The sequence below is a fragment of the Nerophis lumbriciformis genome, linkage group LG26, assembly GCF_033978685.3.
Source record: "Nerophis lumbriciformis linkage group LG26, RoL_Nlum_v2.1, whole genome shotgun sequence".
In the NCBI taxonomy this organism is placed as follows: Eukaryota; Metazoa; Chordata; class Actinopteri; order Syngnathiformes; family Syngnathidae; genus Nerophis; species Nerophis lumbriciformis.
The window spans coordinates 21235001-21258014 of record NC_084573.2 but is presented as its reverse complement, the minus strand read 5'-3'; the positions used below and the strand labels follow the sequence as shown (position 1 = coordinate 21258014).

General features: G+C 42.5%; 1 protein-coding gene across 1 annotated transcript in view; it reads left to right on the top strand.

Annotated features, from left to right (window-relative positions):
- map3k5 (mitogen-activated protein kinase kinase kinase 5) overlaps positions 1 to 23014 on the top strand; it is a 198083-nt gene that overhangs the window by 82414 nt on the left and 92655 nt on the right. The window contains exons 7-8 of the mRNA XM_061987193.2: positions 1675 to 1845; positions 14895 to 15007. Coding sequence (XP_061843177.2) covers positions 1675 to 1845; positions 14895 to 15007 — 284 coding nt within the window. The remainder of the gene's footprint in view (positions 1 to 1674; positions 1846 to 14894; positions 15008 to 23014) is intronic.

Genomic DNA, 23014 nt, shown 5'->3' with positions numbered 1-23014 from the left:
ATCTAAGATGGACTGATGCAAAGTGTAAAAGTGTTCTGTGGTCTGAGGAGTCCACATTTCAAATAGTTTTTGGAAACTGTGGATGTCGTGTCCTCCAGACCAAAGAGGAAAAGAACCATCCGGACTGTTATAGGCGCAAAGTTTATGGAAGAATGTAGTTAATCATAGAACTGGCATCCAATGTTATTAAAAAAATATAGTTTTTGAATCGAGAATCGACTCTGAATCGGATCCACTCCTGTGGTGCCCAAAGATTCACAGCCCTACAGGCCAGGATACAACTTAATTGGCCGTGCAGTTATTTCATGCTTGTTGTTTTAAGCGTGTTTGGGTGTTCCAAGTCTGCTCTTACACAAGAGAAATAATTGTTAAAGGCCTACTGAAATGCGATTTTCTTATTTCTTATTATGTGTCATACTTGATCATTTCGCGATATTGCCATATTTTTGCTGAAAGGATTTAGTAGAGAACATCGACGATAAAGTTTGCAACTTTTGGTCGCTCATAAAAAAGCCTTGCCTGTACCGGAAGTAGCAGACGAGTAGCGTGACGTCACAGGTTGTGGAGCTCCTCACATCTGCACATTGTTTACAATCATGGCCACCAGCAGCGAGAGCGATTCGGACCGAGAAAGCGACGATTTCCCTATTAATTTGAGCGAGGATGAAAGATTTGTGGATGAGGAAAGTGAGAGTGAAGGACTAGAGGGCAGTGGGAGCGATTCAGATAGGGAAGATGCTGTGAGAGGCAGGTGGGACCTGATATTCAGCTGGGAATGACTAAAACAGTAAATAAACACAAGACTATATACTCTATTAGCCACAACACAACCAGGCTTATATTTAATATGCCACAAATTAATCCCGCATAACAAACACCTCCCCCCTCCCGTCCATATAACCCGCCAATACACCTGCACAACACACTCAATTCCACAGCCCAAAGTACCGTTCACCTCCCCAAAGTTCATACAGCACATATATTTCCCCAAAGTCCCCAAAGTTACGTACGTGACATGCACATAGCGGCACGCACGTACGGGCAAGCGATCAAATGTTTGGAAGCCGCAGCTGCATGCGTACTCACGGTACCGCGTCTGCGCATCCAATTCAAAGTCCTCCTGGTAAGAGTCTCTGTTGTCCCAGTTCTCCACAGGCCAATGGTAAAGCTTGACTGTCATCTTCCGGGAATGTAAACAATGAAACACCGGCTATGTTATCCGGCACAACAGTCAGGGGGTGCATTCTACGGCGGGGGTGCGTTATCTGGCACAACACCTGCCGCAATACACCGCTTCCCACCTACAGCTTACTTCTTTGTTGTCTCCATTGTTAATTGAACAAATTGCAAAAGATTCACCAACACAGATGTCCAGAATACTGTGGAATTTTGCGATGAAAACAGACGACTTAATAGCTGGCCACCATGCTGTCCCAAAATGTCCTCTACAATCCGTGACATCACGGGCAGGCGTCATCATACCGAGACGTTTTCAGCAGGATATTTCGCGCAAAATTTAAAATTGCACTTTAGTAAGCTAACCCGTAAGCAATGTTAAGATTTCATCATTGATACATAAACTATCAGACTGCATGGTCTGTAGTAGTGGGTTTCAGTAGGCCTTTAAGGATCAGCGCTAACAACTTTTGTGTGACTAACTTTTTTTGTGCGTAGGAGGAACCAGCCGGGCGACAGACAGAAGGCCCTGGACATCATGCTGCCCCTAGTGGAGGCTGATGAGCAGGTGGCGTCGGACATCTACTGCCTGGTGGGGAGGATCTACAAGGACATGTTCCTGGAATCTCACTTCGCCGACACGCAAAGTCGAGACAGCGGCACACACTGGTGAGAGAATGTGCATTCATTTCTCTGCGTGCGTGCGTGTGAATGTAGCATTTATCAATACACCCTCAATTCGTCTCAATGGCGCGACTGTAAAATCACTTCCCCCAATCAACACCCAGTTTGACACATGACCTTAGGGAAGTGACCAGGAGAAAAGCTCTGGGGAGAAGTTAAGAATACAAGACCATTTAAATGGGTCATGTTATGCAAAACCAACATTCACACTGCAGGGTAGGATGTCCAATACGGATGTGTTTTTTTTGTCAAACCCGATCTTTTTAAAAAAATGCGGTGTCTAATGTGAACACAATCCGATTCAGACATGACGTCATGACGTCACACGAGCTTCAGTGTTCATGGACGTACACTTGACTTAATTCTAGTAAGTCTTCCTCTCAGGGAATAAAACACACTGGTCAAGTTCTTTTGGATGACATATATGTTGAGTAAGAAGCACCACCGAGACAGAATAATACTTGGCCAAGTTTTACTAAAGCTTTAGGAGACCAGCCCAATGCGATAATAGCAGCATCAAGAAGCGGTCTGAAAATGCACCTGGGGTTAGGTTGATTGGCAACACTAAATTGGCCCTAGTGTGTGAATGTGAGTGTGAATGTTGTCTGTCTGTCTGTTTTGGCCTTGTGATGGGGTGGCGACTTGTCCAGGGTGTACCCCGCCTTCCGCCTGATTGTAGCTGGGATAGGCTGCAGCGACCCCGAAGGGAATAAGCGGTAGAAAATGGATGGATGGATGGAGTATGAAAACAGCCCCCTCCCGCCCAGAAAGAAATACAGCCTTATTGTTCTAAACTGATAAGGTAAAAAGGGAGTACATTATAGTCCCAATACACATTCCAGCTCTTTCAAGGTAAAACTAGTTTACTAGCGAACAAAAGATTAAAGCACGGAAATCACGAGAAGACACACTACATAAGAAAATACTAGATGATTTAAACATGACTATGATTAAAAAGAACTCTCAAAAAAATCTCATTCTCACATAAGTCTCAGTCCTTGCGGCAATTTCTCGGATTCTGTGCACTCAACATTTTCTGAACGGAGTTATTGCACCCTAGAACAGTGGTCCCCAACCACCGGTACCGATTGGTACCGGGCCGCACAAGAAATACATTTAAAAAAAAATTTTTTTTTTTTTTTTTTTTAATTAAATCAACATAAAAAACACAATATATCAATTAATCGATGTTTATTTATATAGCCCTAAATCACAAGTGTCTCAAAGGGCTATATACATTATATATCAATATAGATCAATACAGTCTGCAGGGATACAGTCCGTAAGCACACATGATTGTATTTCTTTATGACAAAAAAATATAATAAAAATACCATAAACCCTACCCGGTCCGTGGCACACATTTTCAAGCGTTGACCGGTCCACAGCTACAAAAAGGTTGGGGACCACTGCCCTAGAAGATTCAGAGGGAAGAGAGCAAACGTTTTGACTTTCGCAATTTGCGGGACATTTGTTTCGATGTCTGCCCAGAAGAGCGTGTGGGCGAGCATTCGGAGACAGCTGGTGGAACGTTGACGTGAGTTCCTAAAACATTTTAGTTTTCTGCTCATTTGTCAACCATTTTGTAACCGTCTTATTTTGGCCAAGAATGACGACGATTATCGCTTTTTTGACGACGTATTGGTCGGATTTGAAAAATTCCGAATTGCAATGTTCACTTTGACATAAAAAGAATCCGGTAACAGGTCACATATGGGCAAAAAAATCGGAACTGACCTGCAGTGCGAAGAAGGCCAGAGACATCAGCAGATATCTCTGAACGTGGTTGAGGGTTACCAGAAGACCTCTGCGTGAGTCCGCCATTTCTATTATCCCTACAGCAGTTGTAGTCCAAACAAAAATCTGATGACCGAAAATACTATTTTTTGTTGTTTGACACCAGGGGTGCCCATTACGTCGATCGCGAGCTACCGGTTGATCGCAGAGGGTGTGTCAATCGATCGCCAGCCAGGTATTAAAAAAAATAGACCTAAAAATTAGCGATTGTCAATCTTCACTTGATTGACATTCACAGCACCCGAGTGTCTTGTGAGATGACGCTGGCTGCTGTGAGATCATTATTAAGAAAAAATGACCGACAGGAAGGCGAGAAACACTTTTTATTTCAACGGACTCTCGCGATGTACCTGCCGTCAAATCTCTAAAGACTGACTGCACAGTTCCTGTCTTCACAATAAAAGCGCTGCTCTATCCTGCCTGCGCTAACAAAATAAGAGTCTCAGAAAGCTAGTGCACACAAGCTAGCAAGCTACGGAGTTTGCCGCCAATGTATTTCTTGTAAATTGTATAAAAAGGAGTATGGAAGCTGGACAAATAAGATGCCAAAAAAAAAAACTACCAATTTCATGTGGTTTTGGACGGAAAGGAAGACTTTTTTTCTCTTCCATATGAAAATGCGAACATTATCAGCACTACTGTCTGATTCCGATCAATGCAAGTCATCAGAATCAGGTAATACACCAACTTATATTCTTGTCTTTACGAAAGAAAGGAATCTACATGTGTTAAACATGCTTGTATTATCATTAAACACCTTTAACTTGTTAACACAAACGTCTCTTTCATAAATAGATAAATATAAATGATATATATGAAGGAAATGGCACTCCACCCTTTTCCGGGTTGGGGAGGAGATCTTGCCCCATGTGGAGGAGTTCAAGTACCTCGGAGTCTTGTTCACGAGTGAGGGAAGAGTGGATCGTGAGATCGACAGGCGGATCGGTGCGGCGTCTTCAGTAATGCGGACGCTGTATCGATCCGTTGTGGTGAAGAAGGAGCTGAGCCGGAAGTCAAAGCTCTCAATTTACCGGTCGATCTACGTCCCCATCCTCACCTATGGTCATGAGTTTTGGGTTATGACCGAAAGGACAGGATCACGGGTACAAACGGCCGAAATGAGTTTCCTCCGCCGGGTGGCGGGGCTCTCCCTTAGAGATAGGGTGAGAAGCTCTGTCATCCGGGAGGAGCTCAAAGTAAAGTCGCTGCTCCTCCACATCGAGAGGAGCCAGATGAGGTGGTTCGGGCATCTGGTCAGGATGCCACCCGAACGCCTCCCTAGGGAGGTGTTTAGGGCACGTCCGACCGGGGAAGACCCAGGACACGTTGGGAAGACTATGTCTCCCGGCTGGCCTGGGAACGCCTCGGGGTCCCACAGGAAGAGCTGGACGAAGTGGCTGGGGAGAGGGAAGCCTGGGCTTCCCTGCTTAGACTGCTGCCCCCGCGACCCGACCTCGGATAAGCGAAAGAAGATGGATGGATATATGAATGAGGTAGATTCCCTCGACTTGGTCAATTTAAAAGTGGCTCGCCTGCTGAAAAAGTCTGGGCACCCCTGTTTTACACTAAACAAACTTTCAGCCAAATCTGAAGAAGTAGGAAGTGTCTGCTTGACTTTGGTGTTTTGTGGCAATGCACCTACTGGAAGTAGCGAGAATTGCAGCCTAACATGAAGCACAGAGCCTGGCTAAAAAACCCGCCTTAGTGTGAGGACGGTATATAGAAGGATTTACCCGAAACTACATTTCATTGCGGTGATAGTTCCCACTAGAGATGCGCGGTTTGCGGGCACAACCGCGGAGTCCGCGGATTATCCGCGGATCGGGCGGATGAAATTTAAAAAAATTAGATTTTATCCGCGGGTCGGGTCGGGTCGGGCGGTTGAAATAAAAAAAAATTAGATTTTAAATAGATTCAGGCGGGTGGCAGTTAAACCAATTCGGAAATATATATACATAGTTAAATGTTGTTACCCACATACGAAAAACGAGCAGGCACCTGCAGCATATGCCACAACAGAAGAAAGAAAAAAAAAGGGATGGACACTTTTACGGAGCGGAGAAGGGACGCCTCGCCGGGGTCCGGGACCGAGGCCCCTTCCCCCGAGAGGGCCCCACCGGGAGCCGTAGCTGAGGCGATCCGCGAGAAGGGCCCGACGCACGTCCAGGGTCACCACCGCGCCCACCGCACCGACACCCCGCCTCGTCCGCCTTCGCCGCGGCCGGCGTCACGCGCAGCAGGTAAGCAGCTTACCTGCCCGCCACCCCCGTGGCCGGGGGCTCGTAACAGGGGTCACTCCGCGCGCTCCGCCCGCGCAGCTTACCTGCCCGCCACCCCTGTTGCCGGGGGCGCGTAACAGGGGTCACTCCGCGCGCAGTGCGCTTACGAAAGGGGTGGGGCTCACCCTGGTTGATATAGACAGCAGGACGGTGGCCATGGAAGTCGGAACCCGCTAAGGAGTGTGTAACAACCCACCTGCCGAATCAACTAGCCCTGAAAATGGATGGCGCTGGAGCGTCGGGCCCATACCCGGCCGTCGCCGGCAGCGAGACGCGCTTGGAGGTGCGCTCAGCGCGGCTCCCATATGATTGCGCACTGGTGTGCGTCTGGGTCGTGACAGCGGGGCACGCGAATGTCTGTGCTGCATTGGATCAGTCTCCTTTCTTTAACAGGCAAAAGCTTTCTAACCTCACTAATGCCTTGTATCGTCTATATTAGATATATAACAACGGGCGGGTGCGGGCGGGTGCGGTTCTGATCAAATGTTACATCGGGTGGATGGCGGATGGTTGACGACTTTCTGATGCGGTTGCGGATGAAATAATTGCCTATCCGCGCATCTCTAGTTCCCACGGTACAATTTATACTAGCTAATGCTAACGACGCCAATACATTACGATTGCACGTACAAATATGAATGAAAACACTCCTACAGACATCACACATGGAATGGTTTAGTACAGTGGTTCTTAACCTGGGTTCGATGGAACCCTAGGGGTTCGGTGAGTCGGGCTCAGGGGTTTGGCGGAGATCAAGACACACCCGACTCATCGTGTGAATAAAAACTTCTCCCTATCGGCGTATTACGGATACGGCGACAGCAGAAGTCAGACTGATTTGCAGGTGTGTAATTTGTTGTGAGTTCATGCACTGTGTTGGTTTTGTTGTTTGAACAAGGTGATGTTCATGCACGGTTCATTTTGTGCACCAGTAAAAAAACATGGTAACACTTTAGTATGGGGAACATATTCACCATTAATTAGTTGCTTATTAACATGCAAATTAGTAACATATTGGCTCTTAACTAGTCATTATTAACCCTAACCCTAACCCTCTAACCCTGGCCCTAACCCTCTAACCCTAACGCTAACCCTCACCAAATAACTCTAAATTAAGTCTTTGTTACTTAGAATATGTTCCCCATACTAAAGTGTTACCAAAAACATATAACTTTGTCTTGAATTTGAAAAAAAAACATTTTATTTTTCACTAAAGAAGTGTTCTGTGAATGCGTATATGAAACTGGTGGGGTTCAGTACCTCCAATAAGGTTAAAAACCACTGGTTTAGTAAGTATAACAAGTTTTAGTTAGACTGTAAAACTTACAAACGTTGCTTGGTGTTATGAATGAGAAATCCATACGTGTAGTAACGCTATAATAATAATGATAATGGATTAGATTTTATATAGCGCTTTTCTATTATTAGATACTCAAAGCGCTCACAGAGAAGTGAGAACCCATCATTCATTCACACCTGGTGGTGGTAAGCTACATTTGTAGCCACAGCTGCCCTGGGGTAGACCAGTGTTTTTCAACCTTTTTTGAGGCAAGGCACATTTTTCTCATTAAAAAATCCGGAGGCACACCACCAGCAGAAAACGTTAAAAAATGAAACTCTACCAGGTCGTCGTGCCTTATTTTGAGTTTGTTGGTGTTTTCCTGTGTGTAGTGTTTTAGTTCTTGTCTTGCGCTCCTATTTTGGTGGCCCTTCCTGTTTTGTTGGTGTTTTCCTGTAGCAGTTTCATGTCTTCCTTTGAGCGCTATTCCGCACACCTGGTTTGTGTTAGCAAGCAAGACTATTTACGTTGTTGCTATCCTTCTTTGTGTGGACATTGCTGATTGTCATGTCAAGAACAGCTGTACTTTGTGGACGCTGTAAGTTTTTGCTGTCGTCCAGCATTCTGTATCTGTTTACTTTGTAGCCAGTTCAGTTTTACTTTCGTTTTGCATAGCCATTACCTTTCCCTTTCCCTTTTGTTAATTTTTGGTTTAAGCATTACATACCTTTTTACCTGCACGCTGCCTCCCTATGTGGTCTGCATATTGGGATCACAACAAACCATCCTTGTCTCACCCGACACATTCCGACTTTTACAAAGCAATTAACAACCTGCTGCCACCTACTGACATGGAGTATTACGTGGTTACCCTGTCGAGTTTTACACAGCACAATGGTTCACAATTAGTCCAACACTCTTACATAATCATCCATCCATCCATCCATCCATCCATTTCCTACCGCTTGTCCCTCTCTGGGTCGCGTGGGGGCTGCATAATCATTCAACCAGCCATTTAACGCGTTATGGACTCACACTCGTCATGGAGAAGACACCGTGAAAAAAGGAAACAGCCACCACACGAAAGGCCGGACCGCCAAGTGCAAAAGAAGACGACTTTAGCGGTTTCAGTACGGCGGAGGAGGAGACACTAAGCAACGGCACATTATATGCAGATTATAATTATTGATTTGCAAAAAATATTTTTTGAACCAATTAGGTGAAGTTGCATAATTTCCCACGGCACACCAGACAATCTCTCATGGCACACTAGTGTGCCGCGGCACAGTGGTTGAAAAGCACTGGGGTAGGCTGACGGAAGCGAGGCTGCCAGTTTGCGCCTACGGCCCCTCCGACCACCACCTATCATTCATTCATCATTCATTCACCAGTGTGAGCGGCACCGGGGGCAAGGGTGAAGTGTCCTGCCCAAGGACACAACGGCAGCGATTTGGATGTCAAGAGGCGGGGAGCGAACCTGCAACCCTCAGGTTTCTGGCAGGGCCGCTTTACCCACTACGCCAGTGTTTTTCAACCTTTTTTGAGCCAAGGCACATTTTTTTCATAAAACAAAATACGGAGGCACACCACCAGCAGAAAAGGTTAAAAAATGAAACTCCACCAGGTTGTCATGCCTTATTTTGAGTGTGTTGTTGTTTCCTGTGTGTAGTGCTTTAGTTTCTGTCTTGCGCTGTTAATTTGGTGACCCTTCCTGTTTGCCTTCCTTTGAGTGCTATTGCCCACACCTGCTTTGTTTTTGCAATCAAGACTATTTCAGTTGTGCGTACGCTATCCTTCTTTGTGGGAACATTGTTGATTGTCATGTCGTTTACGGATGTACTTTGTGGACGCCGTCGCCCTGCTCCACACGCTGTAAGTTTTTGCTGTCGTCCAGCATTCTGTTTTTGTTTACTTTGTAGCCAGTTCAGTTTTACTTTTGTTTTGCATAGCCATGCTTCAGTGCCTTTTCCGAGCGGGACTTGCCTTTTGTTCATTTTTGGTTTAAGCGTTGCATACCCCAAAAGGGACAAGCGGTAGAAAATGGATGGATGGATACCTTTTACATTCCAAAAAAGGTTGAAAAACACTGCACTAGACAACGGCACATTATTATAATTATTGAGTTGCAAAAAATATTTGGCCCTGCGATGAGGTGCCAAGTTGTCGAGGGTGTACCCCGCCTTCCGTCCGAATGCAGGCTCCAGCACCCCCCGCTACCCCAAAAAGTGGTAGAAATTAGATGGTTTTTTTGGACCAATTCGGTGAAGTTGCATAATTTCCCACGGCACACCAGACAATATCTCACGGCCGCGGCACAGTGGTTGAAAAACACTGCACTACGCCATACTAAACCGCTATGTACGGCAAGAAGACTGAACAGCACTTTTACGTCCGGTTGAAAGCACTACCGTACCGGTAAATGGAAGGCTACGTCCAAAAGATGGCACCATAGCACAAACAATAAAACACATCTCTGTGTATTTGCCTGTTTTTTTTAAAAACATTTGTATTATTAGACTTAGACTTAGACTTAGACTTCCTTTTTATTGTCATTCAAATTTGAACTTTACAGCACAGATAAGAACGAAATTTCGTTACATAAGCTCATGGTAGTGCAGGATAAAAAAGCAATAAGGTGCATATATAAATTAATAAATATATATAAATAATATATAAATATATACATATATAAAATAAATAAATATATATAAATAATATATAAATATATACATATATAAAATAAATATATATACATAAATAAATAGATTACTTATTATGGGGGGGTCCCCACATCTGCGGCTTGTGCAGCCCTTTGAGACACTCATGATTTAGGGCTATATAAATAAACATTGATTGATTGATTGATTGATTGATATTATAGCCATCAGAGAAGAAAAATCCATAAATTAGCCGCACCGTCTCATAAGGGTTCAAAATGTAGTGGTTTATAGTCCGCAATTTACGTTAGTTGTTTCAAATAGGGAGTCAGACATTATAGCATAGCTCGGTTGGTAGAGTGGCCGTGCCAGCAACTTGAGGGTTCCAGGTTTGATTCCCGCTTCCGCCATCCTAGTCACTGCCGTTGTGTCCTTGGGCAAGACACTTTACCCACCTGCTCCCAGTGCCACCCACACTGGTTTAAATTTAACTTAGATATTGGGTTTCACTATGTAAAGCGCTTTGAGTCACTAGAGAAAAGCGCTATATAAATATAATTCACACTTCACTAATAACACGTATGTCACAAACTGGCTTATCGTTGGTGTTCACGATCCCAATATGCGCAGGTAAATCAGTATTTAATGTTCGAGAGTACAAAACCAAGTACAAACCCCGTTTCCATATAAGTTGTGAAATTGTGTTAGATGTAAATATAAATAGAATACAATTATTTGCAAATCATTTTCAACCAATATTCAGTTGAATATGCTACAAAGACAACATATTTGATTTTCAAACTGATAAACATTTATTTTTTTGCAAATAATCATTAACTTTAGAATTTGATGCCAGCAACACGTGACAAAGAAGTTGGGAAAGGTGGCAATAAATACTGATAAAGTTAAGGAATGCTCATCAAACACTTATTTGGAACATCCCACAGGTGAACAGGCAAATTGGGAACAGGTGGGTGCCATGATTGGGTATAAAAGTAGATTCCATGAAATGCTCAGTCATTCACAAACAAGGATGGGGCGAGGGTCACTACTTTGTCAACAAATGCGTGAGCAAATTGTTGAACAGTTTAAGAAAAACTTTTCTCGACCAGCTATTGCAAGGAATTTAGGGATTTCACCATCTACGGTCCGTAATATCATCAAAGGGTTCAGAGAATCTGGAGAAATCACTGCACGTAAGCAGCTAAGCCCGTGACCTTCGATCCCTCAGGCTGTACTGCATCAACAAGAGACATCAGTGTGTAAAGGATATCACCACATGGGCTCAGGAACACTTCAGAAACCCACTGTCAGTAACTACAGTTGGTCGCTACATCTGTAAGTGCAAGTTAAAACTCTCCTATGCAAGGCTTAAACCGTTTAACAACAACATCCAGAAACGCCGTTGGCTTCGCTGGGCCTGAGATAATCTAAGATGGACTGATACAAAGTGGAAAAGTGTTCTGTGGTCTGACGAGTCCACATTTCAAATTGTTTTTGGAAACTATGGACGTTGTGTCCTCCGGACCAAAGAGGAAAAGAACCATCCGGATTGTTATAGGCGCTAAGTTGAAAAGCCAGCATCCGTGATGGTATGGGGGTGTATTAGTGCCCAAGACATGGGTAACTTACACATCTGTGAAGGCGCCATTAATGCTGAAAGGTATATACAGGTTTTGGAGCAACATATGTTGCCATCCAAGCAACGTTACCATGGACGCCCCTGCTTATTTCAGCAAGACAATGCCAAGCCACGTGTTACATCAACGTGGCTTCATAGTAAAAGAGTGCGGGTACTAGACTGGCCTGCCTGTAGTCCAGACCTGTCTCCCATTGAAAATGTGTGGTGCATTATGAAGCCTAAAATACCACAACGGAGACCCCCGGACTGTTGAACAACTTAAGCTGTACATCAAGCAAGAATGGGAAAGAATTCCACCTGAGACGCTTAAAAATGTGTCTCCTCAGTTCCCAAACATTTACTGAGTGTTGTTAAAAGGAAAGGCCATGTAACACAGTGGTGAACATGCCCTTTCCCAACTACTTTGGCACGTGTTGCAGCCATGGAATTCTAAGTTATTTTTATTTGCAAAAAAAAAATTACATTTATGAGTTTGAACATCAAATATCTTGTCTTTGTAGTGCATTCAATTGAATATGGGTTGAAAAGGATTTGCAAATCATTGTATTCCGTTTATATTTACATCTAACACAATTTCCCAACTCCTATGGAAACGGGGTTTGTAGAATGCAGCAGGGAAAATGCGCACGGCAAGTACAGGGGAGCTGTGCGCGTGAAGCTAAGCTTCAAAGAGAGCTTGCAAAGCACAAATCTCAGCAGCAACAAATACTTTTAACACAAGCCCTCTAATGATCATAGCCAGCTGGTGTGAACTATAATCGATACTGCAGATGACAAGAACAGTGCTTGGAAGCAGGGGTGAAGGTACCGCAAGCTAACACACACAGACCAGGAAGTCGAACCAAAATAAGAGTGCGAAACAGGCAACAAACCCAAAACACAGGAAATGCACCCAAAAACCGAACAAGATATATGACCTGTGGCAACAGGGCATGACAACGCGGCCTGTGTACTCAGAGCTTTATGGACAGAAAGGCGTTGAAAGAAATAATAAACAAACCTTTGAGATAAAAAAAATTCTAAAACTACAAGATGGCTGACAGGGCGAAGACACAGTCGCAGTAGGCGATCCGTAGATGAGGTCTCCGGCATGTAAATAAGACCGCCCACAAAACGGCTTATTTTGAAGAGACAGTCAGAAAGTACATGTACAGTGCATCCGGAAAGTATTCACAGTGCTTCACTTTTTATCTTTACAGCCTTATTCCAAAATGGAATACGTTCATTTTTGTCCTCAAAATTCTACAGACAATACCCCATAATGACAATGTAAAAACTTTTTTTTTTTACTTGCCAATTTACATATTTACAATGTACATAAGTATTCACAGTAGAGATGTCCGATAATATCAGCAGGCTGATATTATCGGCCGATAAATGCTTTAAAATGTAATATCGGAAATTATCGGTATCGGTTTCTACCTCCCGATTTTCCCGGGAGACTCCCGAATTTCAGTGCCCCTCCCGAAAATCTCCCCGGGCAACCATTCTCCCAAATTTCTCCTGATTTCCACCCAGACAACAATATTGGGGGCGTGCCTTAAAGGCACTGCCTTCAGCGTCCTCTACAACCTGTCGTCACGTCCGCTTTTCCTCCATACAAAAAGCGTCACATAATATATGCGGCTTTTACACACACATAAGTGAATGCAAGGCATGCTTGATCAACAGCCATACAGGTCACACTGAGGGTGGCCGTATAAACAACTTTAACACTGTTACAAATATGCGCCACACTGTGAACCCACACCAAACAAGAATGACAAACACATTTCGGGAGAACATCCGCACCGTAACACAACATAATCACAACAGAACAAATACCCAGAACCCCTTGCAGCACTAACTCTTCCGGGACGCTACAATAGCCCCCCCGCCGACCTCCACCCCCCATCTCCCGAATTGGGAGGTCTCAAGGTTGGCAAGTATGCTCTAGTATCCTCTGGGCTGAAGCTGTGTGCCTTCATTGTTTTTGTAGCTGTTGTTTTGAGGCATGTTTAAAAAAAAAAAAATGCACTTTGTGAAAGTCAAAGTATACCTGTAGTATTTCCCATAGTTGTAGTGGGTATCAGGATTATCTCAGGGAGAGCATGTCCCAAATTCCAAGCTGCTGTTTTGAGGCATGTTAAAACAAATAATGCACTTTGTGACTTGAATAATAAATATGGCAGTGCCATTTTGGCACTTTTTTTCCATAACTTGAGTTGAAGTTTTAGTCTTATTTTGGAAAACCTTGTTTTTGATTGATTGATTGAAACTTGTATTAGTAGATTGCACAGTACAGTACATATTCCGTACAATTGACCACTAAATGGTAACAACCCAATAAGTTTTTCAACTTGTTTAAGTCGGGGTCCACGTTAATCAATTCATGGTAAAGTTACATTGTTTAATGCATCCAGCGGGGCATCACAACAAAATTAGGCATAATAATGTGTTAATTCCACGACTGTATATATCGTTATCCGTTGATATCGGAATCGGTAATTAAGACTTGGACAATATCGGATATCAGCAAAAAAGCCATTATCGGATATCTCTAGTTCACAGCCTTTGCTCAATACTTTGTTGATGCACCTTCGGCAGCAATTACAGCCTCAAGCCTTTTTGAATATGACGCCACAAGCTTGGCACACCTATCTTTGGGCAGTTTTGCCCATTCCTCTTTGCAGCACCTCTCAATCTCCATCAGGTTGAATGGGAAGCATTGGTTTTCATCCAGGATGTCTCTGTACATTGCTGTATTCATCTTTCCCTCCATCCCAACCAGTCTCCCAGTTCTTGTCGCTGAAAAACACCCCCACAGCATGATGCTGCCACCACCATGCTTCACTGTATGGATGGTGCTGGTCTACTGATTTTCACTTTATCCTTGTGGGGTGTTGTGTGTAGAATTTTGAAGACAAGAAGGTATTTTATTCCATTTTGGAAAAAGGCTGTAACATAACAACATGTGGAAAGATAAAGCGATGTGAATACTTTCCGGGTGCACTATATGTAGGCTAACTTGATAGCAGAGCGAGGAAGGGGGAAAAAACATCAAGTTACTGATTGCTGTCGGGTGGAAATTGCTTTCAAGATCTCATATGTGCCGAATGAATGCGCCGCGTCCCATCTGGCTGTTATTGGCCTGTCACAACAAGCCAGAGGTTCTTAATAACCTTCATTCCCTCAGATGCACACTTTACTCATTAGATGAATGTCCACGCTGCTGTCGTTACGTACCCCCAGCTCAATATTTCCTCTAATTGCAATCTCCAACTTGGAAGTGTTTCAGGGAAGCGGTCTTATTTCAGATGAGGGACGCTTTGGGAATTTTAGGATGACGCACGTCGTGGAAGAAGCATGTTTATTAAAGTTATTTGTCCTCGTCCTTTGAGGTTTAAAATGGGATTCGAGTCGGAGCCAACGCTGCACTCTGGTATCAACTACGCTGTTCTGCTCCTGGCTGCCGGACACCAGTTTGAAACCTCCTTTGAGCTTCGCAAAGTGGGTGAGTGGAAATTTGTGTACATTAAATACAACCTTATTTTTAACTGGACTGACTTGACTTAAAAGGATATCCTTCCTTGTAAGCCCGGGGAAATCGAACAGGTTAGTTGAGTAATTACAGTTGAAGATCCCTGCTGCTTACTGTGTGGGTTCCCTCCGGGTACTCCGGCTTCCTCCCACCTCCAAAGACATGCACCTGGGGATAGGTTGATTGGCAACACTAAATTGGCCCTAATGTGTGAATGTGAATGTTGTCTGTCTATCTGTGTTGGCTCTGCGATGAGGTGGCGACTTGTCCAGGGTGTACGCCAGCATTCCGCCCGATTGCAGCTGAGATAAGCTCCAGCGACCCCCCGCGACCCCGAAAGGGACAAGCGGTAGAAAATGGATGGATGGATGGATCCCTGCTTAAAATTTAGTAATGGCCATTGTACAAACCCCAAAACCAGTGAAGTTACTTAGATTCAATATCCCTCTTCAAATCAAGACTCAAAACACACCTATTCCTGACTGCTTATTCATTGTAATCATCTTTTCTTTTCTCTTTGTTGTTGTTGGGTTTTTTTTATCCAATTTGATTTTATTGTTGTGATTTTGTACGGTGTCCTTGAGTGCCCAGAAAGGCGCCTTATAAATAAAATGTATTATTATTATTAAGTTGGCACGTTGTGTAAATCATAAATAAAAACAAAATACAATGATTTGCAAATCCTTTTCAACCTATATTCAATTGAATAGACTGCAAAGACAAGATATTTAACGTTCGAACTGGAAACCTTTTTTTATTTTTTGCAAATATTAGCTCATTTAGAATTTGATGCTTGCAACATGTTTCAAAAAAGCTGGCACAAGTGGCAAAAAAGACTGAGAAAGTTAAGGAATGCTCGCCAAACACTTGGTTGGAACATCCCACAGGTGAACAGGCTAATTGGGAACAGGTGGGTGCCATGATTGGGTATAAAAGCAGCTTCATTCACAAACAAGGATGGGGCGAGGGTCGCCACTTATAAAAATGTGTATCAAATAATTATAGTTGCATATTACTTACAGATACAAAGTCTATAGGGCATAAGCCTATTTGAAATTTGAAATTTGCCATAATATACTTATCAGTGGCGGAGCAGGACGAGGCTAGGAATCCAGTTGCAGTAACATTTGACATATAGCTGGGTCCAAGGCACGGCGCGTGATCTGCATATAAGGCCCTGTGTTGGACACACCAGACGCTGGTGCTGATGCCATAACGCTGATTGAAGAATGCTGTCGCTGTGTGAAAGCGCACACCGTTGCAGCAATATCCCATGGAAAAGGCACATAAATCTTCTATTACAGCTCCCATGGTGCACTCCTACAGGATCTCTGTGTAAAAAGCCTCGTGATGAGACCGTTTTGAAGTCCCACTTACCAAATTTGGTTATTTTCTCGATAAAAAAAAAAGCTAATGTTTACTTTCATTGCTCAGAGTCGAGTGAAGCAGACCGACATCAGAGGCTGAAAAGCTCCTAGGTGCTCAGGAATGCCAGACGCAGGGCAGGCAGGGCTTTAGGAATCAGCCTGCATTAGATTAGCCCCGCCCCTTTAGATATCTTAAAGCCTGCTTATCACCATGACTTCCCCCCTGAACCGTCATTTAGTTTTTTTGCTGCAGGTCGAGGGAACAGCAATTTCCCGAGGTAGCACCAAATATGTTATATTCCCTTTTCTATATAGTATGTAAAAGTTAAACATCACAGCATATTATAACAAGCATGATATGAGAGCAATTTATTAAGTAATCATGTATTTTTACCATTATGAGTAGTGGCAATGGCACCAGAAATGTGATTATTACTACTACATTACTACACTTGCAACACATTATGTTAAGTATCACAGCTTGTTTACCAACCATTCAAATAGAGTAAATGTGTCCTTTTTTTGCATGCCATGTATTATTATTTACACTATTTTTCAATAAATAAAATGCAAAAACAATACAGTACTTAGTTTGTACATGACCAGCAGTCATGTTGGCACAAAGAGTACCGTATTTTTCGGACTATAAGTCGCAGTTCTTTTCATAGTTTATGAAAGTTGCCGAATGTTTTTTTCCTTCTTTATTATGCATTTTCGGCAGGTGCGACTTATACTACGGTGCGACTTATACTCCGAAAAATACGGTAAATATGGAGACACATGCAGAAAAAAACAAACACAACTTTACATGTTATTGAAAATCTGGATAAACGTGTGTGCATTATTATTTTCACCATTGACTATGGTTTACCGGTATTAGCAATAAAAAATAATCATAAGAAATGTAGTCTTGGAGGAGGTCTGAGCTATGCTGAGTGGCATGAAACATGTTGCAAGCATCAAATTCCAAATGAGCTAATATTTGCAAAAAATAAAAAAGTTTTTCAGTTCGAACGTTAAATATCTTGTCTTTGCAGTCTATTCAATTGAATATAGGTTGAAAAGGATTTGCAAATCATTGTATTTTGTTTTTATTTACGATTTACACAACGTGCCAACTTAATAATAATAATAATAATAATAATACATTTTATTTATAAGGCGCCTTTCTGGGCACTCAAGGACACCGTACAAAATCACAACAATAAAATCAAATTGGATAAAAAAAACAACAACAACAAAGAGAAAAGAAAATATGATTACAATGAATAAGCAGTCAGGAATAGGTGTGTTTTGAGTCTTGATTTGAAGAGGGATATTGAATCTAAGTAACTTCACTGGTTTTGGGGTTTTATATACTGTTGAATATTACAGGTTTGTCAAAACAACATATTTAATGGTGGCATCAATGTTTGGTATGGTATGGGTTTAAGGGTTTCCCAATACAACACTGTAAAAAAAAAAATCTGCACAATTTACGGTGAAATACCGGCAGCTGTGGTGGCCAGGAATTCAACGTAAAAAAGACAGTCAAGATGTAAAGGACTTTGATTGATTTAAACTTTTATTAGTAGATTGCAGAGTGAAGTACATATTCTGTACAATTGACCACTAAATGGTAACACCCGAATAAGTTTTTCAACTTGTTTAAGTCGGGGTCCACTTAAATTGATTCATGATACAGATATATACTATGATCATAATCAGTGTTGGGTTAGTTACTGCAGAGCAGTAACTAGTTACAGTTACTAGTTACTTCATTTCAAAAGTAACTCAGTTACTAACTCAGTTACTTACACCAAAAAGTAATGCGTTACTGTGAAAAGTAACTATTTAGTTACTTCTTTTTTTCTTCTTTTTTTTTTTTTTTAAAGCTCCCATTAATGCCCTTTTAGCCTTCATTTCAGTACTGTTATTGCACTGGAGAATAATACAATCTGTTGATCAACTTGACATGCATTTGCATCACTGAACTCTGCTAAGCAATGTGCTCTACATACAACACACAAAGACAAAAATATGTTACAAAGGCCAATTTGTTTCTGGCCAGAACAAATTGACAAAACTATTTTAAATAGCTGCAACATAACGTACATAAGTAACAAACAGCATAATAACAGCATAGATGTAAACCAAGAAAGGCACACACTACATACACAAAGCCTAACCAGGCATTTTCTTTACTGAGCAAAACTCTTTATTGTCGGCCATAAACACATCACCAAAACATTAGTAAAAAAAATGATATCTAGCAAAAGTGGTCATTTTCTGCAGTACAAACCAGACCAAAAGCAACTTTGTTATATCAACAGCAGCCACTCGCTCTTTCTCACGTGTGCCAACACTTGCACATATGGCACTTAGCCAGTGATGCGTTTACAGCCACACAAAAAGTCAGACAACTCCAACACCACACATAAAGTGTAATTCCAGGTCGTTACACTATGATTTACCAATCAAATGTGTGCTTATTCTAGTGTCATTTATTAGGAATCTTAATTTATAAATATTAATTATTAAATGCTGTTAGTATATTAAATAAATACTAATAAAAATATATTTTTTACAACAGGAAGTTGCAGGAATGTACACATGATCCCCTGCTTACATCTCATTGTGCAACATGTGAATGTTTTAATGGGAACTAAATGCAATGTCTGAAATGGGTACACATTATTTCCAAAGCAGGACCTCCACCCAGACAAACAATACAAGTACACAGTTCATGAAAAACAAAATTTGTTGTTATTGTCATTGTAAGTGGGCCTAAACACTTATATTAGAAATGGAAATGACTGCTGTCATTTGATTATAATAATAAGAGAATGTTGTCTGTGTATCTGTGTTGGCCCTGTGATGAGGGGGGGACTTGTCCAGGGTGTACCCTGCCTTCCGCCCGAATGCAGCTGAGATAGGCTCCTGCCACCCCGAAAGAGACAAGCGGTAGAAAATGGATGGATGGATGGAGATTGAACTTGTTATTTAGTCAGGTTTGGGACAGGTGTGCTGCTGGTGTAGCCACAGTGTGCACATGTGATGTTGCTCACATGGGCTCCACTCATGCTCAGGGAGTTTTTGCGTTTGCTCACACACATGAACAATTAGAGGGAACATTGATTGACAGTGTGTACCTTCAGCGGTGAATGATGAGAAGAGGCAAAGTTAATCCTTAAATGGTGGAGGTGAAGTGGCATCAGAGTCGCTATCTCTCTTTACTAGCTTCGTCGAAGCATGTTGCTTATGTAGCTTGTTTCAGCAGATTTGAATTGCTGTTTTGGGCAGTAGATGGGATCTTTGATCCAAAGCACAATTTACAATTAACTAAAATGTTATTTTCTTTGTGCTCGACAAAAGAAAAGTAGTGAAAATATCTCCATGTTAGCAAACTCGACTTCTGGCTCCGCCATGATCAGACACGCCCCCCCTCCCCTCCCCTCCCCTCCCCACACACCCACACACCCACACAGAGCGCACGTCTCTCTTCTCCGGCTTGTGACACAAGAAGAATCAGAACAATGACACAGCAGCGCTCCGATAAAACACACTTTATACTACATAAAAAGTAACGTAAAATAACGCAGTAACGCATCATGTAGTAACGGTAACTGAGTTACTGAATATAAAAAAATAACGCGTTAGATTACTAGTTACCGCCGAAACTAACGGCGTTACAGTAACGCGTTACTTTGTAACGCGTTAGTCCCAACACTGATCATAATACAGTCATCACACAAGATAATCATCACCGTATATAAATTTAATTATTTACATTATTTACAATCCGGGGTGTGGGATATGGAGGGGGGAGGAGGGTTAAGTTTGGTTGGTATCAACACTTCAGTCATCAACAATTGCATCATAAGAGAAATTGACATTCGAACAGTGTAGGTCTGACTTGGTACATATGTACAGCAAGTAGTGGACACAGAGAGAGAGATCAGAAATTATAAGAAAAAGTGACTACATTTGATTGTTTACATTTGATTATTTACAATCCGAAGAGGTATGATGAGGAAGGGAGGGTGTTAGTTTAGGGTTGAAGTTGCCTGGAGGTGTTCTTTTAGTGCGGTTGTGAAGGAGGGTAGAGATGCCCTTTCTTTTACACCTGTTGGGAGCGCATTCCACATTGATGTGGCATAGAAAGAGAACGAGTTAAGACCTTTGTTAGATCGGAATCTGGGTTTAACGTGGTTAGTGGAGCTCCCCCTGGTGTTGTGGTTATGGCGGTCATTTACGTTAAGGAAGTAGTTTGACATGTACTGCGGTATCAGGGAGGTGTAGCGGATTTTATAGACCAGGCTCAGTGCAAGTTGTTTTACTCTGTCCTCCACCCTGAGCCAGCCCACTTTGGAGAAGTGGGTAGGAGTGAGGTGGGATCTGGGGTGGAGGTCTAGAAGTAATCTGACTAGCTTGTTCTTGGATGTTTGGAGTCTAGATTTTAGGGTTTTGGAGGTGCTGTTGAATCCGTTAATTTTACCGTTAATTGCTTACAATAAATTACTATGAAAAAAAGATTATATATTGTTAACCTGTTGTTAATTTGTTTTTAAATATATAGAATTTAGGTAAAATACTGGCAGCTGTGGTTGCCAGGAATTTACCGTAAAGCAATTTAGGGCCAATTTGTTGTTCAGTATTTGGTACTGTCGCTACTAAATAAAAACAGGTATCAATGTATTTTTTGCCTGTTGGCACTAGTGCCAATATATATATAAAATTATTTTGTGGCTTTCGCCATATTGAATAATATGCATAAAATGTAGGGTCAATATCGCTAAGGGGTTCCCTACCCTAATGCCAACCTCCAGTGGTCCACAGAAAAAGGCTTTCATTGACCTCAAACATGACCTGTCCTCCGCCTCTGCTCTTGCTGTGCTTGACTCTCAGCTGTCTTTTCTTTTTCTTGGATGTTTCTGAAAGTGATAGTACTACTAACACTGTCCCTTTTTCAGGGACAGAGGGGGGAGGAGGTGAATTGGATCGTGACGAGTTTGAGCGCGTCAAGTTTTTTTCTTCATTGATATGATCAATCCGGTACAAAGGAAAAGGTACTTGCTGACTTGTGTTGACAATTACAGTGGTTGGCCGGAAGCAACCCCAACCTCAAAGGAGGATGCCAAATTAGTAATTAAATGACTTGTGAATGACCTAATACCCCGACATGGTTTCCCCAAAAAGATTAAAGGGGAACATTATCACCAGACCTATGTAAGCGTCAATATATACCTTGATGTTGCAGAAAAAAGACCATATATTTTTTTAACCGATTTCCGAACTCTAAATGGGTGAATTTTGGCGAATTAAATATTCGCTCTCGGAGCGATGACGTCACAACGTGACGTCGCATTGGGAAGCAATCCGCCATTTTCTCAAACACCAGGTCAAAACAGCTCTGTTATTTTCCGTTTTTTCGACTGTTTTCCGTACCTTGGAGACATCATGCCTCGTCGGTGTGTTGTCGGAGGGTGTAACAACACGAACAGGGACGGATTCAAGTTGCACCAGTGGCCCAAAGTGGCAAGAAATTGGACGTTTGTTCCGCACACTTTACCGACGAAAGCTATGCTACGACAGAGATGGCAAGAATGTGTGGATATCCTGCGACACTCAAAGCAGATGCATTTCCAACGATAAAGTCAAAGAAATCTGCCGCCAGAACCCCATTGAATCTGCCGGAGTGTGTGAGCAATTCAGGGACAAAGGACCTCGCTAGCACGACAAGCAATGGCGGCAGTTTGTTCCCGCAGACGAGCCAGCTAAACCCCCTGGATGTCTTGGCTCACACCGTCCCAAGATGATCAAGAGAAGAATATCGACCCTAGCTTCCCTGGCCTGCTGACATGAGGGTATGTCTGCAGAATATATTAATTAATGAAAATTGGGCTGTCTGCACTCTCAAAGTGCATGTTGTTGCCAAATGTATTTCATATGCTGTAAACCTAGTTCATAGTTGTTAGTTTCCTTTAATGCCAAACAAACACATACCAATCGTTGGTTAGAAGGCGATCGCCGAATTCGTCCTCGCTTTCTCCCGCGTCGCTGGCTGTCGTGTCGTTTTCGTCGGTTTCGCTTGCATACGGTTCAAACCAATATGGCTCAATAGCTTCAGTTTCTTCTTCAATTTCGTTTTCGCTACCTGCCTCCACACTACAACCATCCGTTTCAATACATTCGTAATCTGTTGAATCACTTAAACCGCTGAAATCCGAGTCTGAATCCGAGCTAATGTCGCTATAGCTTGCTGTTCTTTCCGCCATGTTTGTTTGTGTTGGCTTCACTATGTGACGTCACAGGAAAATGGACGGGTGGTTAAAATCAGGCACTTTGAAGCTTTTTTTAGGGATATTGCGTGATGGGTAAAATTTTGAAAAAAACTTCGAAAAATATAATAAGCCACTGGGAACTGATTTTTAATGGTTTTAACAATTCTGAAATTGTGATAATGTTCCCCTTTAAGTCAAACAACGGCACCAAAAAAGAGAGAAGTGTTGTTCGGCTTATCTCTTGGCACACAGCCTTGTGTGTGTGTGTGTGTGTGTGTGGCCCACGCTATCGAAATAATAGGAGGCTAACACTGTGTGTGTGTGTGTGTGTGTGTGTGTGTGTGTGTGTG